Here is a 12,744-nt window from a genome sequence, read left to right as displayed (position 1 = left end):
TTTACCACATGTGGGCAGTAGAGGAGTGGGTTTGGAGATGCATGTTCTCTGGTATTTGTGGGCCACTGTTCTTGAAAATTACTCTGTAGGAAACAAACTGGCACCTTGGAAAGGCCCGTATTTGAGGACCCTAGGGCATTGTCTCCCAGTTCTGCCAGTAGCAGGGTCATTTTCCCTGTGTGAAGGCCAAAGCCTGGTATCTGAAAGGAGAGAGCTAAGAAGAGGATGTGGAAGAAGCTCTCCCAGGGGCCTTTCTGCCTAATGACTGGTGGCATGGATGAGATTCAGGCTTCAACTTGGGCTTCCTCATGGCCTTTCTGCTTAAAAGCAGGTTGACAAAGCTTTGCTTCCCATCTGACTGGGACACAACTCTGGAGGCTATAAACGTTGGTGGGGGCCCCTGGTGGCTCCTCTGAAGGTGACAGAAGGTCATGGTATCTGTGGGTAGCCTGGCTAGCTGGTCTTTCTTGCTCCCTTCCACGCTTTGGGCCCCTCCTCACCCCCTGGGTCCTGAGGGAGCTGCCTTTTCTGGTCCCCCTCCTCCAGGAAGCACCCAGGCCCTGGCAGTGTGTTTGTGTGTCGCCAAAGGGGTCTTTGTCAGCCGTGGCTCAGGACACTTGTGTTGTGCACACACAAGCTCTCATGACATCCAAGGCCTGCCTTTCTTCACCTCACTCTCCTGCCCCTGTGCTTGGTGTCCACCCTCCTGTGTCCCCAGCCCAAAGGCCCTCCAACTGCTCCCCTCCCTCGCTGCAGCTCGGGAGATCTGGAGTCTCCAGGGTCCACCTGTGTTCCCTTCCCTCCCATATCGGAGGAGCCTCCTGTAGGGTCTTATCCCAGTGGGAACTGGGACCATACAGTCAGGCTTTCCCTCCCTCCTGCTCAGTGATGAGCTGGTCAGCCTAGTAGGTTCAATTGGGCAGGAGGCCCCATGGCAGCAGCAGGAACAGGGCACCACCCTCAGGCTGGAAGCACTAGGACTGGACAGAGACGCCGGCCCCAAGCAGAGTCAGTTCTCAGCAAAGCACAGAGCAGCCCCACAGGGCTTCTGATTCTCCTTGTCCCCTTCCTTCCGCAGCCCTGATTTTTGTCACCTCAGAGGCATCATGTAGCACTGAGAAGAGGAATGTATGAGAAGTCGCAAGGTTGGACCGTGGCCTGGGGTGGGCGGGAGGGGTGGGGGCTCCAGAGTAATTGAGACCAGGGCTCTGAGCCCACCCTGGCCCTCACTAGCACGTGATCCTGAGAAGATGGCCAAGCCCCGTGGCCTCAGTTCTTCATCTGGGAGGCGACCGGGTGTGAGGAGCCCCGTGTGTTGGGTTGCAGGATGGACATGAGGGATGAGACAGAGCTCGCAGGGCCTGGAAACTGTGGACCCTGTGATAACAGGGCAGGAATCTTTCACACAGTTGTCCCCAGAAAATCCTCCACTCTCCACTGGATAGGGTTGGCTACTTTGTGGTCCAGGGGAGGTTAGAGAATATGCACCTCAATAGGGTGTGGAATTCCTAATTAGCCAAACAGGATGTTTCATAAATAAAACTAAGAAACTTTTCTACTTAAACTGTAGTGGACCATAGTGTTAGTCACTCAGTCATATCTGATTCTACAACTCCATTGATTATAGATTGCCAGGCTCCTCTGTCCATGGAATTCTCCAGACAAGAATAGTGGAGTGGGTTGCCATGCCCTTCTCCAGGGGGATCTTCCTGACACAGGGATTGAACCCAGGACTCCCACAATGCAAGCAGATTCTTCATTGTATGGGTTACCCAGAAAGGCCCATTTCCCATTAGAGGACCTGTGAAATTTGGGTGTGGAGGAGTGTTTCAGCAGGACCCAAGCAGCTCCAGGAAACAGAAGCGGGAACCACTCTTTGCATGTGTTCCAGGTGGTCTTGCATCCAAATACTTACCTTTCATCATTGCAGATAAATGTTTTCTTTGATTACAATGCCCAATTGCAATGAAGATAATTAAAAGATAGTTAACACCTTGAATTCTGGGCCCCCAGGACCAGGAAAGAGAGGCTCAGTCCATGGATTTCTGGGCATCACTTCAAGGGAGTGAGACAGGAGTTCTTCAGGATTCCTAGCAGATAATGGGTAGAAAACACCTGCACCATCCTTGTGGTCAGCAGCAAAGTGACAAGAGCCAGGACCCCTTCCATGTTGCCCCAGAAAGAGATCTCTCTGGGGTTTATCCAAGAGCCAAAAGGACACCTTACAGCAATGTCCCATTTCTCCTCACTCCCATGATACACCTCATGTGACTGTGGCTCCTAGACCATTGCTCCAGATGTGGGGGTGTCCTCCTTCTCCCAGTGTCCCCACTGCTAACACAGGGGCTTTCATGGAGCAGAGGCTCCATAAAGGTCTTTTCAATAAATGCACCAGTGAGGAGGGGGCTGCTTGACTCAGATGAATTGCTACTTCTTTTGATAACCCAGGCAAATCCACATAAACTGAGATCCCTTAGCTGTACAAAATGAACACACACAAGGTATAAGAAGCAAGAATTCACTACTATCACTTTTTATTTTCTAATTTTTCCACCAACTATATCACTGCTAAATAAATTCACATTTCCAAAATCATTCTAATTCTAATTCCATGTTATCTTGTGCAGGACCACAGAATAAAATGGAAGTGTTCCTAATCTCTTTTACAGAACAGGAAAACTCTTTATCTTGAACTGGTTAAGTACAAACACAGTATGATCAACGTCACTGATGTAGTTAGGTACTGGAATGCATTATCTTCTATAAAAAGGAATAACATTTGAAAAATTCCTAAAGAAAACAGAGATGAGCCTCCATGTCATTGTAGAGGACAGGAACACGAAGATGCCACACACCGGGTTCCCCCAACGGGCCCAGACCTTCACTGCTGAGAAGGCTGACTGTTCCCTCTTCAATCACAGAGGGAAGAATCAGCCTCCTTTCCTGCCCCCTAGGACAAGCTGTTGGACATGGCCTGGAAGGAGCCTGGCTGCTGCTCTGGCTCAGAGTCCTCCTTCCTCCTCCCTCGCAGTCTTTGCAGAGGGATTGGAAGGAGCTGGGACCCCTTCAACCAACTCTGTCCAGATATTCCATGTCTTTAAACTTGCTGGTCTCCACATAGCCCTGGGGACCCCCCAGGAACTCGTAGCAAGCAGGGTCATCATCAGGCACCTGCCGGTACACCAGGTACCCCTCCCGCACCCACACTTGGGTCAGCAACTCCCTGGGCTCCCCATAGATGAAGTGTTCTTACTGAGACACACCCCTATCCTGCTGAGTGCTCCCCAGATCTCCTCCTCAGGGGAGTGGCCGTCCTCCACAGTGATCAGGCACAGGATCACCACCGGGAGGCCGGCCTTGGGCAACCTCTGCCCATCGCTCAGCATCTCACTGAGGATGAGGCCCAGGGAGGAGACCAGGATATAGGTGTACTCACTGGGGTCCACCTCCTTCACCTCCAAGCCAAAGACCAGCTGCAGATACTCTGAAGCTTGACCGAGAACCACCAGGAAATGGTCCTGGTAATCTTTGAACACACTGTTCAGCACTTCTGCCTTTGTGATGGGCTCCTTGGCAAGACATCTGCTGAACTGGAATTGCACCAGCTCATTCTTCTTCACCCGCAGTGCATTTCAGAGCCAGGATCTGGCATCTTCCTGGTCGTGTGAGATGCTTGGCACTTCATCTTGCCTGCTGAGGTCATGGTCTTCATATTGGCTCCCTGGAGTGGCAGCCAAGACAGCGGGAGAGGGCCAGACACCCAGAGGGCTCTGGGGGAGACTGGGTGTTGCTGCAGCAGCCACTTCCTCCAGGGTGCCCAGGACCGAGAGAAGGAGGAGAAGGTAGCTGCATCTCCTTCCTCTACTTGCTCCTCCTCCCTCCACTTGCTGCTGCTGCTGGTCCTCCTCCTCCACCTCCTCTATCTCCTTCACATCCTCCTCCACCTCCTCTTCCTCCTCCACTACCTCCTCTTCCTCCACCTCCTCCTCCTCCACGTCCTGCTCCTCCTCATCCTCCTCCTCCACCACCTCCTTCTCCTCACCCCAGATGAACTGTGCCTCCATCAGGCCCTCTTCCTCTCTTGGATCCTGAAAGACTCTCTCAGGTTGGCAGAGCTCATGCATCTCTTGCATGATGACCGGGACTGACGTGCAGACAGGAGTGGGGAAGGGGGACAGATGGGGACCCTGGGCCTGCAGGAGAGGGTGGTTGTGAATGTCCTCGGCTGAGAAACCCACCCTGGGTGGTCTGACTCAGGCCACTTACCAGTCTCCTCTTGAGGGGTGCTCTCAGGCCTCATAGAGGAGCTCCTCCTCAGCGGCCTAACCCCTGGCTACCTGAAGGAGGACGTGAGGTGGCTCACCAGTGTGCAGTCAGTACAGCTTGAGGGTGTGGGGCTGACATGGTGGGGGGGATTAGGGCTTTTGGGGGCTCCCACTGTTCTGGGATGTGGAGTCCCTGCTACACACTCAGGGTAACCAACTCACCTTGACTCTTGGCACTGCCTGGACCTCCTCAACTCTCTGACCTATGGACTCAGGCCTCAGACCTCCGCCTTTGCCTCCTGGTTCCTGGAGCCCTGTGAGAGAAATGGAGGGGCACCTTGGGGGTAGACTGTGGCACAGACTTGATCCTTCTGTGTTGGTAGGAGGGGTGATCTCTGTGAAGTACCCCCAGTTGTGAGGTGGGTGGTCTTCTCGGGGTTCTCTTGTAGTGCCCTCTTTCCTCTGGCACAGCCTGGCTCCTCCCCTTTGGGGACCTGCAGGGTAACTAAAAATAAGACCTGAGTCTGCACAGAAAGTACTGAGGGGCCCCACATGTGGCCACACCTGTCCAGGGCCTCCTGCAGGGTCTGGGCTGGGGAGATGCTTGGTCTTCACCTCCTCCTCACATCCCGACTGGTCTTCTACACTGACCACAGAGGTGGGGGTCTTCTCAGTCCTTCCTCGGGGTCTTAGGAGCCCATCCTCTGCAGATCTGAAGCCTCCACCCTCGGACCTAACACCTCACCACCCAAGGGCCCTAAGCCGGAGGTGAATGAACTGCTCACCCCACTCTGGGGCCTCCAAGACCCACCACAGGGCCAGGATGGCATCTCTGCCCTGGGGTCTAACAGCCTCAACCCTTCCTCCACATGGAGCCTGGACTCTCAGGCAGGACCCAGGATTCTTCCATCTGCCATTTTGAGACACGCCTACCTCACCACCACCCCCCTCCCACTCTCACAAGGTCCTCAGTCTCTCTGAGACCCAGATGTCAGGAAATGCTGCACGAGGTCATCCTGCCTGGGGACTACCAGGGTCCCCTGTGTTCTGGGGTCTGGCCTCAGTCCTCCCTCAGGGTCCTCACCCTGATTCCCATTAGGACCTGAGCTCCATCTTCTCTGCATCTGAAGCTCGGCTCCTCACACCATGGCCCCAGTCTCTCTGAAACCCGGATGTCAGGAAGTCAGGAAAGTACTAGTTAGCTCTTCTTATCCCAGGGTCTCCCAGGGCGGACGACAGGGGCAGGGATCTCTGAGTTCCATCAGTCTTCCCTTTGGGTCCCTTCAGTCCTCCCTCAGGACATTACCTTGTCCCCAGGCAGGACCTGGGATTCTCTCCTCTCCCAATATCTGGCCCTGTCCCTCTTACCAGGTAGGCAGTCTCTCTGAGACCCGGATGTCAGAATGTGAGGACCAGCCTAGAGTGCTAATTCCACATCGAGATCTCCCAGGGCTGAAGGTAGAAGCAGTGACCTGTGGTGTTCCCTCAGATTGGGGTCCAGGATCCCCTGAGTCCTCTGTCAGTGTACCCTCTTTGACTTCTTAGAGGAACTGCACCCTCCCCTCTGCCCACATGAGATCCCACCTGTTATTCCTAGGTTCCTACTCTGAGACCCTGATGCAGAAGTCAGGACACCTTGTGAAGTGCTCATCCCACCACCAGGGATGCCCAGTGCTGGCAGTTGAGGCGTGGAACTGTGGGGTCACCTGTGTTCTCCCACTGGGTCCTCATCCTGAGCCTTGGCAGATCCTGGGATGCCAAAGTCCTCGGCAGAGACTAGACCCTCACATCAACGGCCTCATTGCCCTGAGGCCCCAGGAGGAGACTGTGGACATTATATCAGGGCTCCAAGCTCAGGGCTTCTTAGTGGCTGAGGATACCATGGGCTGAAATGATGTCCTAGGAGTCACTCAGCCTTCCCTATGCTCTTCGCCTTGACTGGCTACTCTGGGCTTTGCCCTCTGCCCACCTGATTTTTTTTCCCTTAGAGACCCAGGCCCTCTCGAGCCAGGACACCTGAGAGGGAAACCGGGATTGGGGGGCTCATTCCCACAACCATGCTGTGGTTTCCCAGGGCTAAAAGCAGTGATGGCCTGTAGGTTCTGGGGCCCCAGACCACCCCCCTCAGCAGTCTACCTTGACTCCTAGCACGACTGGGCTTCTTCAATCTGCTGACCTGAACCCAAGCTCTGTGACCCAGGCGCTCACATCTCCCCTCCCAGCGAGATCAGTGCCTTCACATCTACACACCAAACCCCGTGGTCTCTCAGGGCTGTCAGGAGGGCCGCACATGCCTCCCCTGAGGCCCTTTATTCTCCTCTGTTTCTCAGCTCAAGTCTCTGCAGGATGTGGGCCCCTCCCTCTGTTCACAGGAGATTTCTTCACAGACCAAGCCTCTGACTTCCCGAGTTCACTGAGGATGCCAGGCGGGGGGCTCAGTCTGACAGGCCAGCCCAGAGTCCCAGGAGTCCCAGTAGCATAAAGCTGTATTCTATGGGACCCTCTGTTCTGGGGTGACTGGACTCCCTTGTCCTCACTGGAGGGGGCCTCTTTGACCATTTAGAGAAGGCTGAAGTCCCAACACCGACGCCTGAATGGGCACTGTGGCACCCGTGACAGTGAGGGAGCACAGGGAACCACACTTCTTTTCATGGGGGCCTGTCACCAGCCACCAGATTTCAGAAACCTTTTGTAGAATAGATGTTTTAGCTGAAGAGGGTGAACAGCAGCAGGTGAGTTAGAGGAACCCTCGGTTTGATGATTAGATAATATTACCTACTGGAGTGCCATGATTTTCACTGTTTAATCCTCATTCATAGAGAGGAATACATTTCACATGTCTGTGTGGTGTGTGTCCAGTATATATGTATAAAGACTGCAGATTACATGTGCTTATATATGGACATACCAGGTATATGTAGGGGGCATGTCCTGTAAGCTCCAGTACCCAGACAGAGGTGTGTCCATATGGCCCAGCCGTATCTCCCTTGACTGTCAGGGAGACAGGTCAGGCCCCTGGGGGGATGGGGCTTTGCACCCACACGAAGCTCACTTTGAATACATATCCTGCTACTGATAACCATGAAATCATGGACACTCAAAGTCTGGATTTCTCCAGCTGTAAAATGAGCCTTGTAACAGTACAAGGTGAAAGCACTGGTGTGAGTTTCCATTTGATGTGATCTATCTATAAAAAGCCTGGTCAGTGGATGTAGCTATTGTTCCTGAGGGTCTGAGATGTACCTTCCCCAACACTGGAAAGTTTCCTAACCAGTACATATCTTCTTAAACTCATGTTCATGATGGGTGCAGTTTTTCTTTTCTCCCTGAAAATCTTTTATGGAGAATGGTACATTTCACAGGTCTTAACTGTTACATATGACATAACTGGTCTAGACTGAGCATGGGTGTTAGTCACAGTGCTGGACCAGGGAAGGGCAAATGCTCTGGGCTGTGGGAAACAGCCAGAGGGAGGAGCATAAAGACCTCCTCCACGTGGACTCTCCTGATCCAAACCCCCTTCACAGGGCTCTGAGAAAGACATCCTCCTGTGGGACCTACTGAATGTCTAGGGAATGTGTCTGACTTGGACCTATCGCCTCCTCCCCCAAGTGCATGTTTCCTTGGGTGTGGAACCTTATTCCAAATATCCTCTGTGCAGCCTGGAGCTGGAGGGTCTCCTCTCCACCCCATTACTTCAAAACCAGCCTTCCTCACATAAAGTCTTTCAAGGTGTGAAACACTCTGAGTTACCCATTCCTGATACTAAAGTGCTGTTCTAGCTACCATCTTCAATTTTGTTTTCTGCTTTTCTTTCTGAAAAGCAGTCAGAATAGGAATTATGTCCAGAGGAAGCGAATCTGCTCACTTAATGTGCCCAAAGCTGCCTCCTGATGGTTCAGGCAGGACTCTAAAATACTTTAGTCTGGCTGTGTCTTTCCCAGCTTGATCCCTAGTGATCAGTCGACCTAAGAAGTCACTTGATGATGTCACACATCCAGGCACACACAAAGAATATCTACACACCTATTAGAATGGCTCCACTCTGCTTCTGGGACAACACCACACTCTGTTGAGGATTTGGACCATCGAGAACTCCCATTCATTATTGGTGAGAATACAAAATGGCACAAGCATGTTGGAAGACAGCCTGGCAATTTCTTATAAAACTAAACATGCTCTTACTGTATGATCCAGCAACCATATGGGTCTTCACCCAAAAGACTTGAGAACTCATGTACACATGAATGCTATTAGTGGCTTTACTTATTATTGCCAAAACATAGATATAAACGAGACATCCTTGAGTCAGTGTAAGGATTAACTTTGGCATATCTAGAAAGTGGAATTTCATTTACAATTATCGAAACAAATAGAATGTACAACACCAAGAGGGAATCCTAGTATAAACTATCATCTCTGGGTGCTTATGACATATCACTGTAAGTTCCTCAGTTATAATGAATGTATCAGTCTGGTGGTGTTCTTAATAACAGGTGAGGCTATGTTTGTTTGGAGCCAGGAAGTAAATGGAAAAATCACTGTACTATCTCTCTATTTTTGTGTCCTTGGAAAAGTGCTTTAAAAAAACAGTCTTGGTCTTCCCAGGTGGCTCACTGGTAAAGAATCCACCTGCTAAAGCAGGAGATATGGGTTTGATCCCTGATCCAGGAAGATTTCACATTCCTCAGAGCTACTAAATCAGTGTCCTGCAACTATTGAGCCTGTGCCCTAGAGCCCATGGGAAAATGGATAGGCTACCCACTCCAGTATTCTTGGGCTTCCCTTGTGGCTCAGTCAATAAAGAATCTGCCTGCAATGAAGGAGACCTGGGTTCGATTCCTGGGTTGGGAAGATCCCCTGGAGAAGGGAAAGGCTACCCACTCTAGTATTCTGGCCTGGAGAATTCATGGACTGTATAGCCCATGGGGTCGCAAAGAGTTGGACAAGACTGAGCAACTTTCACTAGAGCCCATGAGCTGCAGCTACTGAAGCCCAAGTGCCTAGAGCCTGTGAAGGACTTCTGTAAAAGGTATAATGAGACCCGAGGGCCTGGGCTGTGGGGAGAGTGACAGGAACCCTGGTGCTGCTGGGCCCTGGTAGATGCCGGGTAGCCCCACTCTTCCCCCTTCCACCCTCCTCCCCGGGGTCAAGCATCATCCTGGACTCTAGAGCTTCTTCCATCCCTGTGCCTCCACTCTGGCTGGCTACCCAGCCTCTGCCCCTCCTCTTCATGGTTCACAATCAAGACCTTGTCCAGGTGGGCATGGCCCTCGGTCTCAGAGCTAAGACACAGGGCCAGCCTTGAGGCACCAGCCTGCTTTCACTCCTGTCTGCTGCCAGTCTGACTCTCTGATACCTGGGAGGGAGGGCCTGTGACCTTGGCTGGTGACCTTGGGCTGCATGAAGGACAAACCACTTCTCGAGTGCACCTTGGCTTCCCTTTACAGGGTGAGCATATCTCTGAGAACCTTCCGATTTGACCTCACTGCCTGTCTGGTTGGACTCTTTCGTGTGCCTGGAATTACATACAGTGAGCTAGTTTGTTTAGAAGTGCAACAGATATAAAAATTAATCATCCTATTGGAAAGTGATTTTTGAAAGCAATATCATGGTAAGGCATATTTTTCTGCCCGAAGCTGTTGACACTTTTGATGGGAGAGGTCACTTCTCTACATGTCACCTTTGGCTGATGCTGAGGAAGTGCTCCCAGCCTCCAGGTACCCTCACGCACTCACTCACTTCTTTATGGTAAAGGCTTTTGCTTTGATTGTTTTTGCAGCTTCTTCATGTAAAATTTCCGTCTGCTCTTCTGCTTGACGCTCACAACACTGCTTCTTTTCTGGCTGTTGTTCTGGGTGCTTGTGCTGCCTGGAGACAAGAAGGAACCTAAATGCACTGTGAGTTGTGAATGTGTAGCCATAATTATCATAGAAGCCCACCACCCCCACAGCAGAGGGACAGTTGGAGGCAGGTTAGAGGGTGAGATGCGCAGATGCCTGTAAGAACGGCAATAGAGAACTTGGGATCTGCAGCCCCTACTCTGCTTCTGTAACCAAAGGCATCCGTGGGCTTTCACACCCACTGCTGGCCCCTTTCTAGGTGGCTTTGGGACCTCTGTACCAGGAAGAATTAGACTGGGGAGCAGTTTTTCTCCTGCTTGATGAGGTCCCAGGTTTTGGTTGTGTGTTTTCTAGTCTGGGTCCAGGACCACACCTTTTTTCAGGACCAAATTTATCAGTGAAACCAATATGAGATGGCCAGCCAGTGGTATAAAAATGTTTTCTTCAGATGAATATAGAGTCTGGAGGGCTTCAGGAGCGCTGTCAACACAAAAGCACAGTTACCCCGAGGGGGTGACCATAACACACGTGTACTTTCCTGTCACTGGCTATTTAGTAAGAAATTACTAACTAGCATAGGAAATAACTAGGTGGTTTGGCTTAAAGTTCCTATTGATTAAATCTAAGTGTACTTTCAAAATAAATCGTGATGTACATCACTCTGGGCACACCCGGCAGAATCTCTGGGTATGATTGACAAGTACCCTGTGTCTGACACTTACTAGGTATGAGACAGTGTGTTGGCTACTTTTCACCAAAACCTGAAATCCTTGTCCTAGGTGGAGTTTGGAGAATTCAGACAGATACCCTAGACAGGGTTGTGAGCACCCATGGCTCAACCAGGATTTGAACTTAGTCGGGCTGGTTACAAAATACATTCATTTCATGTCACAATATCTGCTGCCTCAACAGCACCCAGCTCCCTTGCCCCTGACCCTCTGGCACCAGAAGGTGACTCTGCTCAGGGGTCCTTGCAGTGACACCACAAGACAATACCTCTCTTAGACCTATTTGAGGAAAAGCCAGACCCCTGTGATGTTTGGGAGCCGCTGCTGGAGCACTTCCTCCAGACGGTGGCCAGCTGCTCAGGGAAGGCCATGTGCACCGCATCCATGGACATGGCCAGGTTGATGGACTTGAGCAAGTTGGAGGAGGCCTTCTTGCCGTGGCTAAGGGAGAATTCATTGCCCAAGTCCACTTTTTCTGAGCCACTGTCCATGATGTCATCTTCATCCCAGAGGCCATGACACTGAGGAGGCAGGGAAGGGACAGCTCAGCCTGCTGTCCAGACAGAGGCTGAGACTTGGCCCAGTGACATCCTAGCCACCAGGATATGTCCCTCAGGATAGGAAACCACACGTCAACCAGGGCAACTGCAGCTGATGACACTTCTGGACAGTGGAGACTGCTAGGAGAGCACAACCTAAGTGTTCCCACCAAACACTGACCAATAGGCAGGTGAGGAAGTGGTGGATGTGTTAACTAACCAGACGAGGGTCCTTTCACCATATATATACTTATCGAATCACCACGTGTAAACTTCTGACACCTTACAATTTCACTGGCCAATTATACATCAACAAAGGATCCTTTAGTTAAAGCTATGGTTTTTCCAGTAGTCATGTACGGATGTGACAGTTGGACCATTAAGAAGACTGAGTGTCAAAGAGTTGACATTTTCGAACTGCATTGCTGGAAAAGACTCTTGAGGTTTCCATGGATAGCAAGGAGATCAAACGAGTCAATCCTAAAGGAAATCAACTCTGAATATTCATGAGAAGGACTGGTACTGAAGCTGAAACTCCAATACTTTGGCCACCTGATGGGAAGAGCTGACTCATTAGAAAAGACCCTGATGCTGGGAAAGACTGAGGGCAAGAGAAGAAGAAGTTGACAAATGAGATGTTTCGATGACATCACTGACTCAATGGACATGAATCTCAGCAAACTCAAGGAGATAGTGAAAGACAGGGAAGCTTAGTATGAGCTCCCACGGAGTCACAAAGTGTTAGACATGACTTAGCAACTGAACAATAATACATCAACAAAGCTGAAATTAAAAAAATACAAAAAGACTGGAAAACCAAAGCAAGGTCAGGGATCCTAAGAAAGCTTATTATCTACCTATACGTAGCTTTGCAAACTTACCACACACCAATGACACAGGAAAGAACACCTCAAATGGAGGGTTAAGGACTGGTAGTTTGCAAAGTGACAGAAGGCAAAGTGAAGGTCTTGTTCACAGTCCACATAAATAAAAGCCTGTGTGAAACAGCTCACCAAGTAAGATATAGGCCAAACACACATTCACATGTATGTGTGTGTACATGTATGTGTGTGTTGCAGCCTGGTGGAGCAGAGACCAGAATCTGCCCCATGACTTGAGGGTGTGGCAAACTGTGTCCTCGTGATTGCCTTAGTAAGCATGCTGAATGGACATTCTTAGGGAGGGACGTGCTCTCTGCTCCACTTCACTATATCCACCTGCGTTCATCCCCATGGAAACAAAACAAGATATTCCTAATCAACAGCAGAGCCTTCGCTAATCAAGCTCCCTAGGGTAGGTATTCCCTAATGATCTCATGTGACTTCTGCCAATAAAAGTGCGGCTGAAAGGAGCCATTTCGTCTTCTTGT

The 12,744-nt window shown here is 50.8% G+C and overlaps 1 protein-coding gene across 1 annotated transcript; it reads right to left on the bottom strand.

Moving 5' to 3' along the window:
* Positions 1–3,066: 3,066 nt before the first annotated feature.
* Positions 3,067–4,819, bottom strand: LOC132658806 (melanoma-associated antigen 1-like). Its single transcript, XM_060407989.1, has 4 exons — positions 4,672–4,819; positions 4,488–4,579; positions 3,264–3,590; positions 3,067–3,171 (listed from the first exon to the last, which is right to left on the bottom strand). Exons 1-4 carry the CDS (start codon positions 4,817–4,819, stop codon positions 3,067–3,069), a joined length of 672 nt encoding a protein of 223 aa, XP_060263972.1.
* Between the last annotated feature and the right edge of the window lie 7,925 nt (positions 4,820–12,744).

This window comes from Ovis aries, chromosome X (assembly GCF_016772045.2).
Source record: "Ovis aries strain OAR_USU_Benz2616 breed Rambouillet chromosome X, ARS-UI_Ramb_v3.0, whole genome shotgun sequence".
Lineage (NCBI taxonomy): Eukaryota > Metazoa > Chordata > Mammalia > Artiodactyla > Bovidae > Ovis > Ovis aries.
The sequence above is the reverse complement of the archived record's forward strand: the minus strand, read 5'-3'. Positions and strand labels throughout refer to the sequence as shown.

Excerpts from the sequence above, each read along its gene's own strand:
- LOC132658806 (XM_060407989.1), bottom strand. The coding sequence starts at position 4,819 with ATGTGGGGCCCCTCAGTACTTTCTGTGCAGACTCAGGTCTTATTTTTA. Across the intron at positions 4,580-4,671 it reads CACCCACCTCACAACTGGGG|GGCTCCAGGAACCAGGAGGC; the intron begins GTACTTCACAGA and ends TTTCTCTCACAG. Across the intron at positions 3,591-4,487 it reads AGGCAGTGCCAAGAGTCAAG|TTCAGCAGATGTCTTGCCAA; the intron begins GTGAGTTGGTTA and ends GTGCAATTCCAG.